This window comes from Centropristis striata, chromosome 2 (genome assembly GCF_030273125.1).
Source record: "Centropristis striata isolate RG_2023a ecotype Rhode Island chromosome 2, C.striata_1.0, whole genome shotgun sequence".
NCBI lineage: Eukaryota > Metazoa > Chordata > Actinopteri > Perciformes > Serranidae > Centropristis > Centropristis striata.
Window position 1 is genome coordinate 20,259,976 of NC_081518.1, and position 25,813 is coordinate 20,285,788.

Genomic DNA, 25,813 nt, shown 5'->3' on the forward strand with positions numbered 1-25,813 from the left:
GAAGAGTTCAGAGCATTTCAACTGCAAACGTCTATTCCAGAAACCTCACCGGCAGCACATGTGGCTGAGCAGGCGGTGAAGCCTCTGTAGTCCCAGCTGTACAGCTCCTCTGTCTGGATGTAAGGGGCCCCGTGGTCTTGGAGGCCTGCAGAGATGCCTGGAACTTTGGTACATAGTCCCAAGTTGCAGGGTCTCTCCACCTGGGGTCTGTCTTCACCACACTCCTCTTCTGGAAGGTCCACCTCCGTCTTGGTGAACGAGAGTAGCACCTGACACTTTACCTCCCGAATTTGCCTGCCAGGCCCACAGGTGGTGCTGCAGGGTGACCAGGGCCCAGGTACAAATCTGAAAACAGAAGTAACAAAAACATATTGTTCACAAGGAGGGTAGAAAGGGAAGACACAGGGTCGAATTGCATCATTCTTTTTTTTTTATTTTTTATTTTATTTAACCTTTATTTAACCAGGGAACATCCCATTGAGATTAAGAACCTCTTTTTCAAGGGATCCCTGGTCAAGAGGCAGCGAACACAAAATACAGTTACATATTTACACAGTAGACCTGCTTTTATTTTGAAAGGCTTCAAATCAACTTCCGGACCTCACAGCACAGGAGACCTCACAGTGCAGGAGACCTCACAGCGCAGGAGACCTCACAGTGCAGGTCTGCAACAAAGGGTCCTGACCGTGCAGGTTTGCAGCCAGACTGTCTTTTTTGTTTGGTTTTTATCTTGATATTTTCTTGCGTCTTTTCACCTTATCCAGTTGAACTGGAAAGATATACATTTTTTAAAATCTTTTTAATTGAACACATCAATACACATAACATTTTCATTATGTATACATAAAATAAAGACCCAAGAAATAAACACAGGGAATAAAAATACGTGCTTCTGGTATGCTCGCTTTTGTATTTTCAGCCAGGCTCTCTTGTGGTTACATGTGCATAATTTGAATACGATAACGTTTGACCCCCTTGACTTGTCCTCTTTTTACCCTCCTTGACTTTATACAGAAAAAAATGGTTTTGCATTTGGAAGCTAAACCAGACTTGCAATCAGTTATTATATTTATATTATTTTTATATTTTACAGTAATCAAATAAAATAATATAACAGAATGTACAGAGATGGGCAGAAAACAAAAGTGTCTAATTCCATTAACAATTGTTAACAAACTAGAATGGACTCTATTAGAGCCGTAGTGTGTGCATGTTAAAATAGCCAATACATTTTGGAAATGTAGATCTGATGAAACACTAAAGCATGCCATTAAGAGTTGCCTTGAGAATTCTGGTCTTCTGTATACAAAGGTGTTGGATCACTTGGAGCTAGTGGGGCAAATCCCTACCTGCTAGCAACAAAATAGTGGGGTTCTATTGGTACCAAGTAAACTAGAAATTAATATAGCCTAATTCTGTCACACCGCGGTGAGGTTGTTTTTTATTTTGTGTTCTGGTCTTGTTATTTCCTGCTTTATTTTGAAATAGTAACTTTCCTCTCGTTTCAGGTCACTTGCCCTTCCACGTGTGTCATCTGTCTGATTGTCTCCCTAATTACCGATTGTGTTCACCTGGTGCTCCCTTCCCTCCATGTGTTCCAATAGTCTGTGTTCACCTGGTGCTCCCTTCCCTCCATGTGTTCCAATAGTCTGTGTTTTCCCTTGTCTTGGTCCAGTGTGTTTGACCCCGTCACCATACCAGCCAGTTATCTTGTTCTGGCCACAGCCACAGCTTGCCTTGCTTTGCCTTTTTGTATTTCCCGCAAGAGTGATTTTTCTTTGTAATTTATTAGCGTAGCGCCAGTATTAATTTTCTGAGTTTTTCTAGCCAGCCGTTTTGTTTTTCCTCCTGTTGGAGTGATTTTGTGTTCATTTTTATTCCCCCCCCCCCCCTTTAGACCTTTTATCGCAGTGTTCTGTAGAATTCCTTATTTTTCCTATCAGGTTTGGTTCCTCCCTTTCGAAGCGCCTTTTGTTTGTTGGAGTTTTCTTTGTTAGTTTCTCCCTTGAGAGTTTAGACATTATTCCCCGTTCTTAGATTAGGATTTATCTAGTAGTTTATTAGTGTAGATAAGTTTTCAATGTTTTTCCTTTGGAGCGACTTTTCTTTGTTAAGTTCTCAGCTCAGATTCAGGAGTTTTATAGCCCTTTGTTTTCACTCTGTGAGGATTTACTCTGCTGCCTTCTCGAATAAAGAGACTTTAAGTTCACCTGCTCTGCGTCCTGCTTTGAGCCCAGCCTGACAAATTCTGGATTATTACATAAAATAAATGCATACAGAAATAAATTAAAGAATCCATGGTAGCAGCTGTTATCTATAATTTTTTTTTTTTTTTTTTACAATTAAGGGCTGTGACAGCGACTGTACAAAATAATCAGGATCTCAAGCAACCCTCTAATAAGATTTCCAATCATGAAAGCTGCCAGACATCATATTAAAATAAGGCTCAGCAAGTTGAATATAGAAATTGCATGCAAACAAGGAAGCAATCAGGCATGTCCTCAGTGATTATTACCTGTGTTGAACTGTGTGGTAAAAATGTGTAATTTTCTGGTTTTGCATCTGTGCAAAAGAGTGTTTTTTTCTTCTTCATTTTTTCCACCAACCAAAGGGGTGTTCTTCATAAAACTTATATCATAATAAGCTGAGCTGACGTGGCTAACACCACCCCCGTAACAACTTCACTTCCGTACTTTACGTACATTTACTAATCTCTTAATCTCTCTCATTATTATTTATAATAATAATAATAATAATAATAATAATAATAATAATGATAATAATAATGAATTTTATTAGGCGCCTTTCAGGACTTTCAAGGTCACCTTACAATAAACAATTTAAAATAAAACAATAATAATAAAAACAGCAATGGCAGTAATAATAAACAAAAATAAAACAATAACAGATAAGAACAATAATAAAAACATCAATGGCAGTAATAATAAACAACACTAAAACAGTACAGACAAAAATTTGCAACATCAATAAAATTATGAATATATTAGGGGTTAGGCTAGTCTAAACAGGTGCGTTTTGAGATGTGACTTGAAGGTTGACAGTGTTGTTAGAGAGCGGATGGACTGAGGGAGTTTGTTCCAGAGTCAAGGGGCAGAGCAGCTAAAAGATCGTAGTCCCATTGTGTCTAAATGGGCGGAAGGGGTGAAGAGGAGTGAAGCAGAGGAGGTCCTGAGTGTACGGCAGGGTGTGGAGGTTTGAAGGAGCTCAGTGAGGTATGATGGTGAAGGTTGTGGAGGGCTTTGAATGTGAGGAGCAGGATCTTCAAGTCAATACGGAGGTGGATCGGGAGCCAATGAAGGTGTTTGAGGACAGGAGTGATGTGCTGTGTGGATGGACTTCTGGAAATGATGCGTGCGGCTGAATTTTGTACTAACTGCAGTTTATGAAGGGATTTCTGTGGCAGACCATGTAGAGGAGCATTACAGTAATGGAGTCGGGATGTGACCAGGGCGCTGACCAGTATGGAGATGCTATTATGGGAGAGAGATGGACAAAGGCGATTGATATTGCGAAGATGAAAGTATGCAGTCTGGGTGATGTTATTGATATGGCAGTGAAGGAGAAATAATTTTGGTACTGTCCAGGATGACACCCAGACTTCTGAGCCGAGGGGAGGGATGGACAGGGCTGTTATCAATGTGCAGTGATAAACTGTTGGATTTAGATAATGTGGATTTAGTGCCAACCAAAAGGAGTTCTGTTTTATTTCCGTTGAGTTTGAGAAAGTTGTGGGAGAACCAGGTTTTTACATCTTGCATGTATTATTATTATAGTCTTTTATAACGCCTTAGCAGGAAGTTTTTGCCCTAAACCTAGGTCAGTTGTTTTGCAGCCTAAATTCACAGAAGCAGCAACCTTTTTTACGTTTGTGCTATTTTAAGACTGACCCACTGCAGCCTACTGTGAGTCGCAAAACCTTCATGTTGACAGTCGCTCATATGTGTCATTTAAGGTTCGAGATCTTGTTGATGATTTGCCAACAGACATGGGAGTAGAAGATTTCAGACGTGCAACCCTGTGCCCTGCAGCAAATGACTGGGTATGAAGAATGCAATTTTGCCTGCCAAACAGACAACAGTCCGTGATAAATCATGGTAAGATGTGCATTTAGATTAAGTCCCTTGGTTTCTGCAACTTACATCAGTCACTGTCACTTTATAAGAGACAGCTCATTTATCTATTACAGTTCAATGGCTAACCAGCAAGATAGTTATTGGTGATTGATAGTAAGACAATTAGTGAAAGCCTTTATTTTAAGTGGAGCCTGACATTAGCTTGACATTTAAGGTTGCAAGTCGGCAAAGCTTCCGCTGAAATTAACAGGATTTATGGATGATTCATAATTGTGCTGCATATGGGGAAATCTGTATTTCATTGGCACTACTTTGATCATCCATCTCCATGTGTGTCTAATACTTCAGTCCGTGCATCCTTTAGGCCAAGGTAAGATTGTAATACAACCACATGTATAAATGTATACACATTGTTATATGTTGTGATTGACCTGTCATATAATAGTTGGTTGCAAAGTTTTGTGTGCAGCAAATAGCAAGACCTGCATTAGTGTAACTGCTTGTTCTAAAGATCTGTCACTTTACTGTTAATATCCTCTCATCAAATCAGTGTGTGTGCTGTGTTATTCCTGTCACTACATGCATGCTTTAAGTCTCCTTCATATATCCCGTACTGTACTGTATTGCAGTCTCTGCAGAGTCTAGCTCTACTAAAAGCTTTGTCAATAAGTGACAATCACAAAAACAGCAACCCTATCCCCAGTATAATGCCAGAGGAACTCCTGTTACTGAAAATAATTTGGGGAAAAGTTTTGAAAGGTCCATTGATGAAGTCCAACAGACAATATATTAGGTTTTAACGAAGCATAAACTGATCCAGGCTTCGGTTCACATAGGGTGGCAACATGTTAAAGTGTAAAAGCATTCATGGATTCAAGTGCATGCTTTTTACTGTTATTTAATTATCAAGATAATGAATCCCAGATTGCTCCCGATGCTGCGTTCATCAGTGTGTGAATGAATTCCCAATGGTGGCAGGTGGCACCGTTTAGGGTAGCCTCTGCCACCAGTATGAATGTGTGTGTGAACGGGTGAATGAGCGCAGTCTGTAGTGTAAAGCTCTTTGAGTGGTCGCAAAGCGACTAGATAAGGGCTTTATAAGTGCAGGTCCATTTACCATTTACGAGTAATGGGTCACATGACATCAGAGACAACAAAAACACTCACTGAGGCTTTTTAATGTTCAGATATCCACGTCAATCAAATAACCCCCGTCCTGCATGTGGCTGCGACCTCTTGACTTTCTTGAAACAATACTGTAATATGGGCTGTGGTCCATTGTCTGTTGGTCTCAGCACTGTGAAGTTGGTACAACAGATGCTTACTGTACACATACTGCTGCAGCACTGCTGCATGTCATTATATCGCCTCCTCCCATATCGCTCCGTGAAGCCGGACTACACTATGACCAGGCAGGAATATCACGCCTTCGCAGGATCACTATGGGCCTTTCTCAATTCCCTAATTTTATGTCTCCTCCCTCCTCTATCCTCGCTTGAACCGGAAGTTCTTCTTGTGTGCCATCTTAACGACCGTCCCAAAGCTCTTATTTGTGCTCGGAGGATGGAGGAGGGATATGGGAAGAGACATGAGGATACATGTCTTTTACCGGTGGACACGCCCCCTCACTGGACATCGGTTATTGATTGGATGCTGGAGCTGATTGGACTGATTTCATACATCGCAACATCACTGTAGTTTCATACCAGAGTGAAGACAGATAACAGATTAATCTGTGTCACTCACAAGTTTTATGTTTTATTTATCTTCTGATTCATCATGTACAGTGGGGGAAATAAGTATTTGATCCCCTGCCAATTTTGTGATTTTTGCTAAATTCTCAAAATATCCAGAAAATCACATTATATAAAAATTGTACACTTATTTGAATTTCACTGAGTGAGTAAGTATTTGATCGCCTAACAAAACATGACTCCTCAATTAAGCCCCCCCACTTCCTGCACTGTCATCTGTCAATCACAGGCAGCTGGCCTCATTCAAAACAAAATGACATTATCATCTAGGTTGCGTAGGGCTGTGAGAGCAAACTGGCCCTGGGCTGCTGCTCTATTTCAACCCAGTGCCGTGCTTTCACACCAGTCCCTGTGGTCTCAAAACCAGGCCAGGCCACAGGGAATTTTCCCGTTCTTCCCGATTAGCTACACCGGGCCTGAATGGGGCACAATCCTGATCAAAAACTACCTTGTTCTTGTCTTTGCTTCCAGGCAGTGATTATTCACACGGTCACAAAAGGTTGCTTGTCAAGAAAATTACTCTAAATAATTTTTGAATGTTTGACCAAACAGCTGATACATGTGCTTTTCTGGTAAGGACATCCTCTTAACCCTTAATAGGGCACTCATTGAAATACTTGCAATATTGTATATTACATACAGCCAGAATGTGTAAAAAAAACCATACGGAAATAATATTTTGAGAAAAAATTTTACGAGATTAAAGTGGCAAATCTACGAGAAAAAAATGTGCAGATGTATGAGATTTAAAGTGGTGAATCTGGGAGAAAAAAGACGCTTTTTTCCCCACTTTTTTCTCGGAAATCTGCAAGTTTTTTCACGCAGATTTGCCACTTTAAATCTCTTAAATCTGCAACTTTTTTTCTTGTAGATTTGCCACTTTAATCTTGTAAATTTGCAACTTCTTTCTCGAAATATTACCTGAAGTTACCAAATATAGTTCTTTGCCTGATAAAGGGTTAAATTCAAATTAAGCAACATGCGACAAGCTTTCAGTGTTGGCAAAACTCTTTGATACAAGACCATTTCTTACTGGAATAATACATTTTTTGAAGCTCGCAGAGTAACCACCACAGCTGAGCTTCACATGCTCATCTAATTAATATGGCTTACATAAGATTTGCTTGGCTGCATGTGAGGAAGATTTGCTGGGGCCTGCTGTAGGTGTGTGTGCAAAGTGTTTGAGGTGTGTGTGAGCTCTGAGAGCTGATGGATCCCAGGGAGGCTATCAGAGCTGACCAGGCCCAGAGCAGCAGGCAATAATCACATGCTTATCATCATCAGCAAAAGGAGAGGAAACAGAGCCGGACAGTTTCACACAGCCCCGATAAGCTGGGTGTGAGTCAGTGTGTATGTGTGTGTGTGTGTGTGTGTGTGAGAGAGAGAGAGAGAGAGAGAGAGAGAGAGAGAGAGAGAGAGAGAGAGAGAGAGAGAGAGAGAGAGAGAGAGAGAGAGAATGTGAGTAAGTGGTGGGATATGTGCCTGAAAGATGTTAACATGAATAAAGATTGCAAATATACTGTATATATTGCCAATATATATCCTCTTTCACATGCACAATGCTATGAAACATGTGGCACTGTGGTTTGAATAAGCACCCACTGACTTTTATCTCAAAAATTACGATGACAATCTACTCTGGTGGGACCTAAAACATTTAAACCGATCTATAATTTTTACTTTTCATGCCTGAATGAAATGCCCTCAAATTAACAAACAGGTTAAAATTGAATACATAAATGCATCTGGTTCCATCTTCTAGGAAGTCTACGTTAAGTACTTCATCCATTATGCACAAAGAAAAAAAAAAGTTCAATTAACTCCCAACCTAAAGTCCTATCACTCATGGATTTTGCACATCATATTTTATAAAACATGTTGTTGCTCCCTAATAATGTTGCATGAGCAACCCATCCCCAATCCATACACACCGTAATAAATTATTCTGTAGTCATTTCATTTTACTTAATATACTTGATAAAATGTATTAAATATAAATGTGTCCTTGATTTTTAGGCAGTTGTTTAAGTAACTTTAATATAAAAATGTTTGAGATAGAATCTACTTATTTTGATCACATTAAATATAATCTTTATGTGTATGTAATTCTAAATCAAGAGAATTTTGAATGAATCCAACACAATAGAATTAGTCTGTTTTTAATTGACAGGCACTTCCTGTTAAGTTGTTATTAACTCAATTTGTAACGTAGTTAGATTTAATTAATAATATTGCGTGCAATCTGTTGCCTCAATTTTATTGAGTAGCTACTGTTTATCTTTTTTTACAGTGCAACCTGTCAGAGATCAAAAATATCTTCCTCCTAATCATTACATTAATAACTCACCCCTCTCTTCCTCTCTGTCTGTGCTCCCTCTAATATTGTGCATGCACGCAGCTCATTCTATAAATGTCCTGTCATGTTTGAGTGAATATTAAAGCCACCTACGTCTGAATGACAAAAAGCCATCACTTTAAAAGGTGAAGCCAGCAATATTACATATTCCCTTTCTGAAAAGAGCTTGTGATACAATCATGACAAACAGAAACTCTCTAACATGGCTGCATATATTACCTTCTCTCATCTATTTGATTCACTGGGACGGCTTCACAGCCAGCTAGTGATAACATTGTGTGGCTACACTTCAAATAAAGGCTTCCCCAATCTCCATGCTGACACCTTACCTTTTATTAGCACCAGAAATGTCCCTCCATCTGCAACACTGTGTGTGCAACATGCTCGGCCAGGTCAGGGTATCATATTGGGTGTGGCTGCTACCAAGGTTATTATAGTTAACGAAAACGGAATAACAATTGAAAAAATATTTTTGTGAGCTGAAATAAAACGATAACTAACTGAAACTGTATTGTGTGGTTACAAAACTAACGAAAAGTAACTAAAATTATAGTGAAAATGTCCTTCGTTTTCGTCTTTGTCAACTTTTTTCATATGTAAACCTTTTTGGTTGATATGAAATCTATTTCATCTATCTGGTTTTATGACTTAATAAACGTATTGGGGCTGAGATGGATCAGACAAAGGGAATAAAGGAACATTTATTGTGACTTTATTGAATCTCGCACGCAACAAATACCTTCCTCTATCTCCCCCTTTCACTCTGAGTATCTATACTATAAATAAAGCTATAAAATGCCTAAAAAATATCTTAAAATAAAAAATACCCCATTACAAAAAAAAATAAAACTAGGCTCCCCCCCCCCCCCCCCCCCCAAAAAAACGAATTCAAACTAGCAAACTCACTCTAAAAACAAATTAAAACTAACTGAATTTGAAAACAAAAAATCACAACAAAATTAAAACTAAAACTACTGGAAAATCCAAAACTATTATAACCATGGCTACTACTTTACTTCCCTTCTGTAGACTTGATCCAGCTGTTAATGTTGTACATGCTGTACATGCTGTACATGCTGTACATGCGTGTTTGTATAAAGAGATGGGGACAGCAAACACTCAGCTTTAGCCAACCTACAGTATGAGGACTGGAATGCAGCAGGCCAACTGAGATTTCACCCGAACCTCCTGATTACCTGATAAGTTCCTTCTAAGTCTGACTCACTGGCTGCAGATCGCTGGAAGGGCACCATTCCTGCATCCTGGGCTTAGCACCCCCTACAATTATGATTGTTTAAACGAAATACAAACAAGCTGGAGTTTTTTTTTTTACCCTACACCAGAATGATAACAGCATATAAAATCGAAAATAACTAGGAGTATTGTACTTGCATTGGTCCTGGTATTTGCCTGTCCACATGGGTGTAGTTTTGTGGGTTGTAGCAACACATGCTTCAGTGAGCTCCGTGACCGAATCAACGCATGCCTACTATATGCTCATTAGTTTTCTTCACCAGAGGTTAAGCTACACTGCAAAAAGGTGTGTCTAAAAACCAGATAAAAACACTAAATCTGATGGAAATGATCTTGCTGCATGGACAGATAATTTCACTTGATAAGATTTCTTAACCCTCTGGGGTCTATGATCGTCCTGATCAGATCACGTGACGTTTAACAAAAAAACGAGGTCACATGGAGCGCTGCTATCAACTTCACTCCAAAGTACAGACTTGAAACTTTCTCGAAATTTTTGTTTGACATTCCTAGGTCATGTAAAACCAAAGATATGATTTAATTATGTTTTAATTTGATAGTACAGAAATATTTGAGCGTTGGTGTAGCTCTCTGTGTAATTTTGCACATAGTTTGTTTTGAAGAGTTGCAGCTAACAAGAAAAAAAAGCCTATAAATATATTTATTTAAATTTTTACCTTTTTATATGTTCTTTTTTGTATCCTATGTTTACATTTTCAAGTTTCAAAACAGTTCATTGAGCATATTTGTGGTTTTTATTGTAGAAAATAGTATAATTTTTCAACTCGGATTTCATGATTTTTGGGCTCAATATGTTGATCAAGTAGGTTAAAGTAAGAAAATAACTGTCAGATCATATAGGTGAAGAAAAAATGGATACCAAATATGGGTATAGTAAACATTTTTTATGTGGTACATGAAGGGCAAAATCAAAAGTATTCAAAAACGGCTCAGACCCCAGAGGGTTAAATTAAGATTATTAAATCTAGAAATAAGCATGTTGAACGGTTACAATAAGAAATAAAAACAAGATAAATTATCTAACACTTCTAAATCTAAAGTTTTTTTTATCTTGGTAAGAAACAAATAATTTGCAGTGCACTCTGCTCGGGCCAGTTCTGTTTGCAGCTTTAATTTATCTTGATAGTTAGGCCTTTCCTCCATTCCAGCCTTTCAAGAGCTTATAATGTACCCTTACCATTATGGCCACACCATAATCGACAACAAACCATCCAATCAGGGACTACATTGTTGTGGATGATGACGAAAATACAGGTGGCTGATTGTCAAACAGTAATGGTGGCTCCCAGAGGAACCAGTGCTAACATAGTTTGTAGAGAAAAGGCAGCGGTAACTGCAGTTATTTTCAGGGAATTCTAGTTGCTGTTGAAGCCGTGCTTCCGTTGTAATGATCGCAAAAAAGTCAAACTCTGTTTGAAGTTACGAGTGGGGTCTCCTGTAGGTTTCATCTTGCGGTTAAAGCAAAGATTAGGCTAATAAACAACCTTTTAGGATATGGTTTGGCTTACTTCTCCGAAAATTGACAAGATGATCCGATGCAAGTTGACTGGCACAGGATGTAAGGCACTGCCCCCAGGTAAAACACTCCCTTTGGACTTGGCCTGTGCATGATAATGATGTATGTTGTTTATGTGACTGAATGAGTGTGTGTATGTGTGTGTGTGTGTGTGTGTGTGTGTGTGTGTGTGTGTTCTTGTACTTCATACATAATGAGGTCCGGAACACATTTTTTAACCAGCAGAGTGAGGACATTTTTGCAAAGTGAGGACATTTCAGCCGGTCCTCACTTCTTTAAAGGCTTTTTTGAGATTTCAGACTTTATTTTAGGGTTAAGGTTACAATTAGGTTTATGTTAGGGTTGGGCATTTAGTTGTGATGGTGAAGGTTAGGGTAAGGGTTAGGGTAAGGGGCTAGGGAACAAGGTTATTATAGTTAACAAAACAAAACGAAGTAACGAAAACTAGAATTGAAAAAACATTTTTGTTAACTGAAATAAAAATAAAAATGAGAGTTTAAAAAAAAAGATAATCCACTGAAACTGTATTGTGTGGTAACAAAACTATTTAAAATTCATTAAAGTTATAGTGAAAATGTCCTTCGTTTTCGTCTTTGTCAACTTTTTCCATACATAATGAAGATGGATAAGGCAAAGGAAATAAAGGCAAAAATGATTATGACCTCTTTTAATCTCCCACCTACGGAGCCCCCCAGGGGACACGGGGGGAAAAAAAAGATGGGTGAAAAAAAAAAAAATTATGGGTGAAAAAAAAAAAGATGGGTGAAAAAAAAAAAAATGATGGGTGAAAAAAAAAAAATGATGGGTGAAAAAAAAAAAAAATTATGGGTGAAAAAAAAAATGATGGGTGAAAAAAAAAAATGATGGGTGAAAAAAAAAAATGATGGGTGAAAAAAAAAAGGACGGACTTTTGCGAGATCCTGAGATACTTTTGCGAGATCCCGAGATATGACACATCAGAAGTGGTTTAGTGTTGATATCTATAAAATCAAGTGAGCTATTACAAAATAAAAGCCTAAGATATGAAATAATTATATATACTGACTACTTATGCCTTTTAAAAAAATTGAAAGAGTTTTTAATGAAGGGTAATAATAAAGGGTTGTGGGAAATCCACAATGAATTCATGAACACATCAGAAGTGGTTTGGTGTTGATATCTATAAAAACAAGAGAGCTATTACAAAATAAAAGGCTTAAATATTGTACACACTGAATAAAAGGAATTGAAAAGGTGTGTATTGAAAATAAAGGGTGTGGGAAGTCCACAGTGAGTTCATGAACACATCAGAAGTCGTTTGGTGTTTATTAGATGAATTTCCAGTGAGTTATTAAAAATAGAAAAGAAAGACGTTGCACTTTTGCGACGGTCCCTAAGCACTCTGGCTGCCGTTGGGCACTAGGACGTATATTCGGCCCGGTTACTTTAATCTTTCGCCAGACTCGCTGATTTTGGTGAGTTGATCAAGCCTGTGAAATGTCAGTCTTAGTTTTCTGTACAAAATAAAACCATCCTGGGGGAAATTGGTGCGGTTTTCGTGACGCTATTCCAGTTAGAACGCCGGAAAATAGGCGAATATCGCTCCTCCATTGCTCCTCTTCTTTCGTCAGTATCTCGGGATCTCGCAAAAGTATCTCAGGATCTCGCAAAAGTATCTCGGGATCTCGCAAAAGTATCTCAGGATCTCGCAAAACTATCTCGGGATCTCGCAAAACTATCTCAGGATCTCGCAAAAGTATCTCAGGATCTCGCAAAAGTCCGTCCTTTTTTTTTTTTCACGCATCATTTTTTTTTTTTTTCACCCCATTTTTTTTTCACCCATCATTTTCTTTTTTCACCCATCATTTTTTTTTTTCACCCATCATTTTTTTTTTTCACCCATCATTTTTTTTTTTTTTCACCCATCATTTTTTTTTCCCCCGTGTCCCCTGGGGGGCTCCGTACCCACCCAACAAACACCCCCTTACAAAAAACTAAAACTAATAAAAGCTAAACTAAAACTAAAGCATTTCAAAAAATAAATGCTAAACTAAAACTAGCAAACTCATTCTAAAAACTAATTGAAACTAACTGAATTTGAAAACAAAAATTCAGAGCGAAATTAAAACTAAAACTAATGAAAAATGTAAAACTATTACAACATTGCTAGGGAATTCACTATTCCAATGAAGGCCCTCACAAAGATAGAAGTATAAGAATATGTGTGTGTGTGTGTGTGTGTGTGTGTGTGTCGGGTCCATGTGCACTCACGTGGGGTCCTCTGTAGCAGTATGCTGTTCCTCCAGTTCGTGGGCTTGTTTTAACCAGGGAAGCTTGGCCTCCACGGGCAGGGATTCTGACAGAGAGGCAGAAAATGAGTCACACCCATGGTTGTCATGGTTACACCCCAGTCATCCCAGTCTGACACCAGTGATCAGAGCCCAAATTCATCAGACACCTCAAAAAGTTTCTTAATCTAGGGAAGTCACCCTGACTGCTGCAAGGTTTAGAGCTGTCTTGTTAAGAGTGACGGGACAAAAAAAACTTTCTTGAAACAACAATAACAGCAACAACAACAACAACAAGCAAGATATTGATTAAAACCTCTTGTAAGTGATTTTGTGCCCGGTGTAATTGCTTCTTTCCCTCCAGAGAAATTTTATATAAGAATTTATATAAGAAAACTTTTTCAATAACAGCAAGGCTCTTGACATGTGCACAGTTTCTCACTGCAACTAAAATTTGCAGAAGAAAGATGAGGACATGTCAATCAACTGCAAACAAAGTATCTGTGTTTGGTCTAGTTAGTTATGCAGTGGCAACGTCAGGCTGTTTGAGGGACAGGGGTAAAAAAAAAAAAAATAGTGCACTAGCTGCATATGGTGGGGCCCCTCACTATACATCTGTCTGGAAAACTTATTTTCTATGTATAGAGGTAACATCCAAGCTGAATAAAATAGCCAACTATTAGCAGAACATCACATGTTACTAATGTTCCAAAATACCTATGGTCAACAAGGGGCCTTAAAGTTGAAAGCATGGGTTGCTGAAGTTGTATCTTTCTCAAACTTAATATATTAGGGCTGTTTCCACGACCGACAATACCCGGAATGAGGCGGATCTCCCTCGCCGAAACGCCCCTAATTTGAATATGAGCAGTCTGGAGCGGACTTTTGTCAGGACTTTTTTAGTTCCTGTGGAAGAGCAGCGTCTTTTTTCTCGCCTGAAAACAGCCTGGTTACTGATTGGATAGATCGCTAAGCGGGATGTGATGTAGTAGGGTACCCTACAACAACAGGCGTCATTTGTAAAAGCCGGCAAAGCAGTGTTCCCAACTTAGCGACTTTGTTGCTAAATTTAGCGACTTTTCAGACCCCCTTAGCAACTTTTTTTCAAGAAAGCGACTGGAGACAAATCTAGCGACTCCTTCTTACTCTTCTTAAGGAGCTTGTTAAGAAGAGCCGCCGTTAGCGGCAGTTAGCTCTGTAGCAGTACAGTGTGTATGTGCTGCTGCTGCAAGAGGTGTTCACTTAGTGATCTCTGTTTGTTTACAACAAGCACCAGACACTCTGTGCACAGTTAGCGATGTCATTAATTCACAATCACTATGTTTATGATCAGCGGAGACTCTTTGCATAATAAGCCATGCTGCTTTCAGCTGCTGACGTTGTGCACAGTTAGCGATGGCGAAAACCATACGTCACCTCCAGAGTCTCTAAATCCCTCTGGGGGCTAACTTGTAGTGGAGACACGCAGAGTGAGCGGACTTTTGAGAGGGTGTGGCCTGAGACTTTTCTGGTGGAAACTTTTCCCCCCTACTGGAAACACGGCTTATGGTAGTATTTGTTAATAGTTAGCCTAATGTAGTAGGACCTGTCTCCACAGCTTTGTGTCAACAATGAAGAAAGGTCTGGCTGCAAACATTCTGCCACAAGGGGAAATAATAATGCTCAGGCTCAATTCTATTTCTTTAAATCAATTTCAATGGGCTTGGGCAATGCTAAACCAATCATGAAGTGGTGGTGCCCCTGCAAAATAGATAGTGGAGACAGCAGAAGGGGAGGAGAGGGCTGTCTGAAATAGTCAGTCCATGCCTGGCTTATCCAAACAGTCTACATCCGCTTTCTCACAAAACCAATCTCCTTTAAAGCATGCACTTAGATCACGGCAAAGCATATGAGTCTCAATATAAAGTTCTATTAGTATGGTGGAAAAAGTTCCTAACTGGTATTTAGAGACATAAAGTACACATGCATGCAAAACTATGAGCTTCTTTGGGAGAGAATGACTAGCTTTTAGGGAATTCAGCAGTTTAATGAGCAGAGATTCTCGTTTATGGTGAAGGATGGATCATAAATTTAGGCCACATGATTGAAGCTGATGCAAATGAAGCCTGTTGTTTTTATGGTTCAGGTGGTGACTGTGAGGACAGCACACAAAAACACACACGCAAACAGAACCTATGAAAAAGTATCCCATGGTCTGGCAATATCGTTTAATGACCCACATGTATAGTACATCATGAGTTTATGCAATGCTATGTAGAAAATATAAAGTACCAAATGACATGCAGATGAAGTTGTTTTTTTATTGGAGTGATAGAAAAATGCAAAAGCCTTATACCATATACAGTAATGGGATTAATGAGGGTGTATGATAATGGTGAAACAGTGAAGTGGTATAACATTCATTCCATTATCCAATAGGATAATATAATATGACATACATAAAAACAAGACATTTGTAAGCTTTAAACACCTGTCCATTATGGTCTTAGGCCCCATTTACACAAGGACGCTTGCGAGTAAAAAGGACCAAATATTTGATGGGAAATGCCTTTTGTTTAGACGGTGACGGCGTTTTTTGGGCTTAAAAAACGCAAAAATCTGAAACCACCCTCCAGAGTGTAAAACTGTAATCCGCTCCGCCGTAGTGTGTCCGTCTACACTGCCAAGACACAAAACTCTGCTCAGATCTGCTCACGTCACGTACGAGTTTACGTCACATACATGCTCCAGTACAGGGAAATAAACAAACATGTGGGATTATTTCCATGCGTCGGACCTTGGAAGGTTGGTGGTTTGATCCCCGACCATGGTCCAACCGTCTGTACAAGTATCCTTGAGCAAGATACTGAACCCCATCATGAATTCCCAATGGTGGCAGATGGCACCAGTGTGCCCTGTTAGCCTCGGCCACCAGTATGAATGTGTGTGTGAATGGGTGAATGAGCGTAGTGTGTAGTGTAAAGTGCACTTCGTTTACAGGAGTCTTTCCACCAAATGTACAGGATATGTACAGATAGTATTAATGAACAGAGAAGGATCTGGAATTACCTCTATCACATTTTGGATGCACCAATTGGTGGGAGGCGAGCCAGATGGCTTTGGACGAGACCTGGGAGATCTAGTGGATGGTGGAGAACTTTGTGGAAGGAGTAGCTGATGAAAACGCGTGGTGTGAAAAAATCTGCATGTCCAAAGACGCTTTTATCTCTTTAAGTGATGCCGCCTGGCATACATACCCAATCCAATTCACACACTTTTGCATCACCGTATGCAGCAGATTTCCTCCTCTGTTCCGACCGTCATCATGTAAACGGAGCCTAAGTTTCATTACAACACAAATGGTTCTCTGTCATTTATTAGTGTCCTACCTCTGGGCTTGTGACAGGCAATAGGTACCAGACAGTCTTCTTTAACATGAGGTTTCAGTGAAGCTTCACAGCCTCCAATGTGCTGCCCACGATGGTCAATGCACAGAACCACCCGGTAACGCAGGCCACGGCCACAGGTCACTGTGCACTGCAGTGGGAAGGCAACACAAACCTAACCTCATATATTATACACTTTACAAGTGGCATCAATCAATTCAAGTAATAAGGGTTGCAACAATTTCATTATCTGTTAGTTGAGTGATTTCTAATCTCTACCAATTGTCTACCAATTGTCCAATTGTGATCAGTTCAGTTCAAGAGGCCATTTGGATAGTGAAGAAGTAAAAGGATTCAGTCATTTTTAGGAAATGGGGAAAAAGGCTAAAAAACTAAACACAAAAAAAGCCCAGGGAGAAGAATACCAAATCCTCATATTTGAGAAGCTGAAAAGAGATGTTTGACATCTGTTTAATAACTGACCTATACTTTTTTTATTCTAATAATTATTTGTTGATCATTAAAACTACAGGTACATCTAAAAAAATGAATATTATAAAAAAGTTCAATATTTTAAAAATAATTTCAGAAAGTGAAACTCATACATTACACTGTAAGAAAAAAAACCCTGTTGTTTTTACGGTAAAAAACACCAGCTGTGGTTGCCAAAACTTTACAGTAATAAATATGATGCAACTTTTTCTAATATTTCGGTAAAATGATATTAGCACTGTTGATTTCACGTTTAAGATTGCCATTTTGTTCCATATTTTACCGTAAAAAAATAAAATAAAAATCCCATTCAAAAGAAACGCTGTTCTGCCATATAATTGACAAGAAAATAAAAAATGAAAAGATTTTACCATTAAATATCCCAGTATATTTTTGTCAGAGATATGGCGATTAGTACATTTAACAAGGAGAAAAAAAGTATTTTTACAAAAAATAAATGCAAAAATTACAGTGATGGCTTGTATAGCTTGTATATATATTACAGTATAGGCTATTTTTGTTACACAGTGCCAGAGTATTTTACAGTGGAGTAATGTATTTTTTTTTTTTTTTTTATGTAAAAAATACTGTTTTGGCTGATATATATATTTACAGTGGTTCATTGTTACTGAAACTAAATTAACCCATTTATCATTTTACGGTCTATTACTGTCATGGTTTAAGTTTTTCACCGTAAAATCTACAGTGTATATAGATTCATTACGCGTAAAGTGAAATATTTCAAGCCTGTTTTTCTTGTAATTTTGATGATTCTGGTTGAGAGATAATGAAAACGCAAAACTCAGTGTATCCAAAAATTTGAATATTGTCAAGAAGTTCAATATGTGAGTCCTCAATCAGTGGTGATTTGGGGCCATGTCCTCTGCTGGTGTTGGCACCTGCCCACTCTGTCAAAAAGGTACCAAAAGCTGATTCAATGACCATGGTGTTACTGGGCTGGACTGGCCAGCAAACTGGGCTGACCTCAACCCCATAGGAGTCTATGGGCTGTTGTCAAGAGGAAGGGAGAGACACCAGATGACCTGAAGGCTGCTATAAAAGCAACATGGTGCTGTAGGCTGATCTCCTCCATGCCACCAAGTTTTAATGTAGTAATTCATGCAAAAGGAGCCCAACCAAGTATTGATGTACAGAAATGAAGTTACTATTCAGAATCCTGACATTTGTGTTTAAAATATCCTTTTTTTTAATTGATCTTAAGTAATATTCTAATTTTCTGAGACACTGAATTTTGTGTTTTCATTATCTTTAAGCCAGAACCGTCAAAATTACAAGAAAAACAGGCTTGAAATATTTCACTCTATGTGTAATGAATCTATATAATATACAAGTTTCACTTTCTGAAATAACTGACAAAAAATATTGAACTTTTTCACGATATTCTAATTTTTTGAGATGTACCTGTAATTGATTTTGTGTACAAATGATAAATCACAGTTTTTTTCCTTTTACATCAACGAATGATAGAGGAACAAAAGAAAGACAACAGTAACTGATGAAAACAAAAAGTTTTACTTCGAAATAAATGCCTCTGGCGCTGGGTAGTTCAGGTGACTTTCCTTGTGTAAATAGATGTTATAAACTTACTGACCTGAGACCATTCCATAGCCACCCACTGGGGGCAAGCAAAGGTGTTACAAATCTGTCGGGTGATAGGTCGAGGGGAGTGGGTGCACTTCCACTCCTCCACCTGGGAGAACTGTCCATGGGTGTCCTCCTCCACACACAGCACGCTGCGATCCTGCCAGCCGCCACCTTCACCACAGGACACGGAGCATTGGGTCCAGGGGCCCTGCTCCCAGCTGCACACACACATAACAGAGGCCAAGCTCACTTAACGCTTCCTCAGGTGTTAGAAATAATCCCTTATTCTGTCTCTTATTCTGTCTCTGTTGTCTGTCTCTGTGCATTTCTAGATTAATCATGCAAGCTGCTTTGCTACAATGATCATAAACTAATATTGTTTTTAAACTATATAATACATTTACTCAATCTGCTTAAAGTTCCTCTGCCCCACTTAGAGTAAGATTCTATTATCACAAAGATATATTTTATGTTTTATATTTTATTGTTTATTGCAAAATCTGTGTCTCCAATAATATCTCTGCAAGTTCTATCAAGGCAGGAGTTTGTGTTTTGAAAGTTTTGTTAACAGGTCAGGTGACGGACAGAATGAAGTGTCCACATATGCTATAAACTGACAAATCAACGGATTGAAAGGAGGCGACTTCTGGAAGATCTACCTACGTTCTTATTAAATCTCTGTTAGGATATATAAAAGGGTTCAGGGGAATGTAGACTGGGTCCAGACCTCTTGAACTGATCAGCAAAATGTCATGACATGTGGATTGAACCCAGAGACTCTGTAAACTGCACATTTCTTGACGTATTGAAATAAAATGAAGTTAAACTGAGAAATGGGACGTCTCCAGCTCATCATTCCCCATCAAACGATCGGCAGAGAAATAGGTGAGGATTTTGTGTTGGAGTCAGATAATTTAATTTTAAAGGTTTCCTCAATGCATTTCTCAACACAGGTCATTTAATGATGAAACTAACACTAGCCGTGTTTCCATTAAAGTCAAACTGAATTTTGAAATGGCGCATTAAAGAAAGAGTCAGTTAGGGACGTTTCCATCAACTGGTTTAGATCCACTAAACAAAGCTGTAAATATGTACTTTGGTGAGAAGATGGCAGTGTAATGTATTGCTGTAGGCCATGGGTCTCAAACCTGCGGCCCGAGGGGCCAATTGCGGCCCTTGTGACGATATTTTGTGGCCCCCAAATTGATATGAAAGTTTAGTGTGAGTTTTATATGAATGGCACTTTACCATGTTGTGTGTGGAAGGTCCCTTTAATTACTTTTTTGGGTCATTTTGTGTTTTTTAATGTATGACATACATTAGGCCTTTTAATAAAAAATACCTTTACAAAAAAACATAACTGAACAGTTAAAGAAACAAATACAATGTGCCAAGATAGTGGAGCTTTTGTTGCCTATCAAGGGTTAAAGTCAAGACTATGGTTTGGGGAAAAGCCTCACTCCTAGAGCACTGTTATAGACACATCAGTGAGCTCTCTCTCACCACTGCTTCAGCACACATCCTACAGAACATATGCTTGTGTGCAGCAGTGTGCTTCAGTGCCACACAGCCAAGCATGTCTCAAGGAAATGATAGCTTAGTATCGTTCTCTCCATGTGACAGAGTGAGCTCACAGAACTGAAAACACCATATCCATGGAGCACACAGCCAACTACTTTTGGGAAGAAGAGTGCTCTATCTCCCAAATGGACAGATGAAGTCAGACTGAAGAAGAGACTATGTTGATTGATGGGTATTGCTTTACTTTGGGAGACTGCTGCTGTGGAATAGAAATAACTGACAGTAACTTTTTTAAAAGACATTATGAATGAAGTTTCTTTTTTTACTATTTGCTTGTTCTCAATGTAAATTGGTGGTGGATTGGGGATAGTTTTTTTTGGGTTGAAGGGATGGTGGACAAAGGTCTTTATTTTCACAACCAAGTACGGTGGCCCTGAAATGCAGACCACACTAGCAATTCACACAACATGCCAGCAATTCACACAACACACCAGCAATTTGCACAACCCTGTGTATGAATTGGTAGCGTGTTGTGGTGAATTGCTGGTGTGTTGTGATGAATTGCTGGCGTGTTGTGTGAGTTGCTGGCGTGTTGTGATGAATTGCTGGTGTGTTGTGTGAATTGCTGGCGTGTTGTGTGAGTTGCTGGTGTGTTGTGTGAATTGCTGGTGTGTTGTGTGATTTGATGGCGTGTTGTGTGAATTGCTGGTGTGTTGTGTGAATTGCTAATGTATAGCATGAATTGCTGGTGTGTTGTGGTGAATTGCTGGTGTGTTGTGTGATTTGATGGCGTGTTGTGTGAATTGCTGGTGTGTTGTGTGAATTGCTAATGTATAGCATGAATTGCTGGTGTGTTGTGGTGAATTGCTGGTGTGTTTTGGTGAATTGCTGGTGTGTTGTGTGAATTGATGGCGTGTTATGTGAATTGCTGGTGTGGTGTGCGAATTGCTGGTGTGTTGTGGTGCATTGCTGGTGTGTTGTGATGAATTGCTAGTTTGTTGTTATGTGGTTTCCCCTTCACAATTTTCTTTTTTATGGGATTCTATGTGATTTATAGTTGAAAAAAATCTCCATTGTTGATAAATGGGATATGAGCATATTTAAATACAAAAGTCCTGTCTCTGTATCAGGGCTTTATTTTCCCATCACAATTAAACCCAGAATAGATGATTAAATTATTCATGTAAGGAGCAGAATGATTATTAATAATGTATTAAGTTATATATGCTTTTAATCAATCCACTCATGGTGGCTGTTGTGAAAATTGTTATTGCATTAAGACCACCATCTTATGCTGCTACATGGTCACCTTAAAGTTGGAAATATGAAAATATTTTTTACCTCTTTCCATGAAATGATTGTGACCTTGTGATTTATTCTTGACAGATAAAGCGTATATCTTCTCAAAACTTCATTCATCAATCTCTTCTAAATAATGAAAATGAAACCAATTAACAGAGGATTGTGTCTAAAAACAAAATGATTCAAACTTCATGGGCGGCCGTGTACTTATGGTGGGGACAGTGTAGATGTTTTAAACATGAGGTTCAGCCCACACCGCAACCAGAAGAGGTTTGGTTAAGTGGTACAGATTTTATTTTTCCAGAAACTTTTTGATTTCAGAATGTAAATAATTTAAGAGAAACTTGTAACATTTTAAGTAACCACAAAATTAATAAATAAAAATACATTTTGGTTTTGTGTAACAAACCATCTGTCTGTGTGAGGTTAATAAAGCATCAATCCATTAGACTTTAATGTGTTCAGGTGACTCTGAGTAACTCTTATTATATCCTATTTGCTGTTTATTATTCCTGTTACTTCAGGATGCCTCAGTGGATGTAAGCAAACCAGAAATCTGAGATTTCTGAACACTTTCTTCCCACTTACACTGTCTCAGCCAACACCCTGTCCAAACTGGAAATATGTCAATCATAGAAGAAATTTAAGCAGTTAAAAAACTTTTAAAATGAAGGATTGTAATGGTTACTCACCGGGGCAGAGGTTGGAAGTGATCATATGGCATCACCTCTTTGAATCCATCGCTGGAAGAAACAAAATATCACAAAATATTGTAAGTTTACGAGAATATGATATTCAGCAGCTGTAAAGTCATAAGAATCTTAGGAAAGCATACATGATAAATGTTATCCCTCAACGTGCACTCATTAATGGGGGCTTGACCCTCAAAGTTATAATTAAATGTTATAAGAGAAAATGCTTTGCACTGCTGATTTAGCATTTCTGCTCTTTGGCCAATTGATTCCTCCTTCGATCCAGTCCTTCATTAAACAAGCACTGAAATGAGCTTGTTGAGCATGATAACCAGCCAGGTTGCAACATATTATTATGGATAACAGAAAGCTCTCACATTAAAGTCCTGTCAAAGAGACCCTATGCAAAACAATCATTTTACACTGCAAAAAAGGTGTGTCTAAAAACAAGATAAAAACACTAAATCTGAGGGAGATGATCTTGCTGCATGGACAGATAATTTCACTTGACAAGATTTCTTAAATTAAGATTATTAAATCTAGAAATAAGCATGTTGAACGCTTAAAATAAGAAATTAACTCTTAAAACAAGAGTGCCTTAAGCTGCAATTTTTTTTTAGGACAACACTATGGTCTCAATCACTAGTAAACATCTTCTTCAAGACAATTTCATGTTAATAGTTCTAATAATGGACCCATTTAGAAGAAAATAGAAGATAAAGAATCGTATGATTTGGGGCATGGCTACCTTTGATTGACAGGTCACTAACAAGGCGAGCCGTCATCAGGAGAGAAGCAGAACAATGCGTCTCCACGGCAATGAGTCAATAAAATGTTATATATAACGTTATATAGATTTAAAAAAAGGACGTTTACCGATTTGGTCTCATAACTTTGACCCTTTCATTGTATTTTCACTTAATGATTTTATTTGAATGTTTTGTTCAGTAAAAATGTCTTGTTCAGCGTTTGGTTGGACTAACAGACACTCCAAGGAGTCGCTGCTCAGTTTTCTGAGGTAAGTAACGTTTTGTTTTTGTTTTTTGCTAGCCAAAACTAACATCCCAGTTAATGCTCCAGTTAATGCTAACATGAATTAGCAGCAGCTTCTCTCAGTCAGGTTGAGGTGTAGAGAGGCTGTAGTCAGTGATCAAATCCCTCTCCTCCTCCACAGTCCAGATATGGTCTGCTCCCCATATCGGAAACAAGATGGCGACGAGTGTAACGCTGAACTCGATGCTTCCAACGGGCCACAAACCAATGGGTGACGTCACGGTGACTACGTCCATTATTTATATACAGTCTATGGACATTACCCATGTAAAATTGAAGCTGCATACCTCTCTGGGCAGGGGTCCATGTTGCACTCCTTGAGTTTTGGTGTGGGCTTGGTGTTTTCAGGATAGCTGTTACAGTGATGCTCTGGCAGGGTCTGGTTGGATCTGATGTCTATGCACTCTGCAGAGTTCAGCTGATAGCCTGGGAGAGAGAAGCAAACAGAGAACGTGTATTTCACTGTAAAAAGTTGAACCTATCAACAGATGAAACAGAATAAAGAAAAACTGAGTATGAATGAAACATATGTTAAATCATTATTTAAAGACAAAGACATCTGTTTACACTTGTAAAGAGCTGTCGACTAACTTATGGTCACCTCACCTCCTCCACAGGTGACTGAGCAGGGAAAGAAGTCAGTCTCTCTCCACTGGTACCTGATTGGCTGGTAGAAGAGAAACTGGACAACTGTGTCCTTTGGGCCTCCATACTTCATCTGCAAAACATATAGAGGGAATGAATAACAGATAATAACAGCATTATGTCAACTAGTGTGTTGCAGAGAAAATTAGAGAACAGAAGATGAAAATAAGAAATTAACTCTTAAAACAAGATAAATTAAAGCTTCCAGCAGCAATGAACTGGCCCGAGCAGAGAGTACTGACAATGATTTGTTTCTTACAAGATAAAAAAAACTTTAGATTTAGAAGAGTTACATAATTTATCTTGTTTTAAGAGTTAATTTCTTATTTTAGGCATTCAATGTGCTCATTTCTAGATTTAACAATCAGTAAACAGTATCAGAAGCATCAAACTTGCCTTTTATTAAACTTTGTGTCTGAAGCCTTGTAATGGTGAAAAAAAGAAACTGACTGAGAACTGTACACTGCAAAAAAGGTGTGCCTAAAAACAAGATTAAAACACTAAATCTGAGGGAAATGATCATGCTGCATGGACAGATAATTTCACTTGACAAGATTTCTTAAATTAAGATTATTAAATCTAGGAATAAGCATGTTGAACACTTAAAATAAGAAATTAACTCAAGATAAATTATCGAACACTTATAAATCTAAAGGTTTTTTTTTATCTTGATAAGAAACAAATCATTGTCAGGTCACTCTGCTCGGGCCAGTTCATCGCTGCTGGCAGCTTTAATTTATCTTGTTTTAAGAGTTAATTTCTTATTTTAAGCATATAAAATTCTTATTTCTAGATTTAATAATCTTAATCTAAGAAATCTTGTCAAGTGAAATTATCTGTCCATGCAGCAAGATCATTTCCCTCAGATTTAGTGTTTTTATCTTGCTTTTAAAACACACCTTTTTGGCAGTGTAGATCCATTATTTTTTATAGTCAGTCTATGTTTTAAAGTCAAATAACGGTCATTGTCAAACATCCTACTGAAATTTCTGGCTGAGGATTTGACACCAACTTAAATCTTTCAGTCTTTCACTAAGTTGCTCAATAAGTGACAAAATTACACCTCCTTAATTCAAAGGGCAAGGAGTTGCCTTAGTAAAATAAATGCTTTCCAACAGCCTCTACTTTTCTTTTGATGATGTAATTGACGTGCAAGTCATTCATCTCAGCTTTGAAGCTTTGGCCGTGTGGACCAAACTACTGAATGTGTCTTCTATAAACTGACCTTTCACACACAAGGCCACAGAACGTAATGTATCATATTTATCAGCAGTGAACTGCCATAACATACTGTAACTTAAATCATACCTGTAGTAGCATACCATGGAGTAATAACAATCCAATAGCAAAGCATTAAGACTTCCATAATTCTGCCCTCCAGCATGCGTGGCATAATCAAAAACTACTGTTACAACATCTACCCACGTTATTAAGTCCCAATCCATAGTGACAGCTGTGACATCATTTTAAACATATGCACAGACAATCTCTGTTTGAACTGCATCCAGGAGGATCTTATTCTAATGTTTCTCTTACATTCACTTTTTTTTACGAAGTGTGAAGCTGTAGAAGGCTGAGTGTATATTGGGAGTCAGAGCTGTGGTTCCAAGGTGGTTACACAATTTCCATCTGCATCAGATAAAACTCAAGGCAATGAAGAATTCAAATTACACTCTTTACACTGTGTACTGAATCAAATCAGCAGTAGCAGTATGAACACTGACTTGCTGACAATATATGACCTATAGGACAATGTAGTTTAATAACTAAACTTGTCTGATGGATATTAGGTCCAATAACCACCTGGTTCATTAGGCTGACATCCAAAGTCTGTTAAAGGACAATGTTTGTTATTGTATATATATTTTTTATCATC

At 38.4% G+C, this 25,813-nt stretch overlaps 1 protein-coding gene across 2 annotated transcripts in view; it reads right to left on the reverse strand.

Annotated features, from left to right (window-relative positions):
* Positions 1-17: 17 nt before the first annotated feature.
* The window catches only part of LOC131993009 (ADAMTS-like protein 3), a 296,438-nt gene continuing 270,642 nt past the window's right edge, over positions 18-25,813 (reverse strand). Inside the window, exons 10-16 of one of the 2 annotated variants that reach the window (XM_059358737.1) lie at positions 23,899-24,010; positions 23,580-23,718; positions 22,240-22,290; positions 18,732-18,942; positions 16,631-16,778; positions 13,246-13,330; positions 18-345 (exon numbers count right to left, since the gene is read on the reverse strand). In XM_059358737.1, the coding sequence (XP_059214720.1) occupies positions 18-345; positions 13,246-13,330; positions 16,631-16,778; positions 18,732-18,942; positions 22,240-22,290; positions 23,580-23,718; positions 23,899-24,010 (1,074 nt within the window). Of the gene's footprint in view, positions 346-13,241; positions 13,331-16,630; positions 16,779-18,731; positions 18,943-22,239; positions 22,291-23,579; positions 23,719-23,898; positions 24,011-25,813 lie in introns of those variants that run through there. The other variant, XM_059358738.1, reaches the window with a different exon arrangement.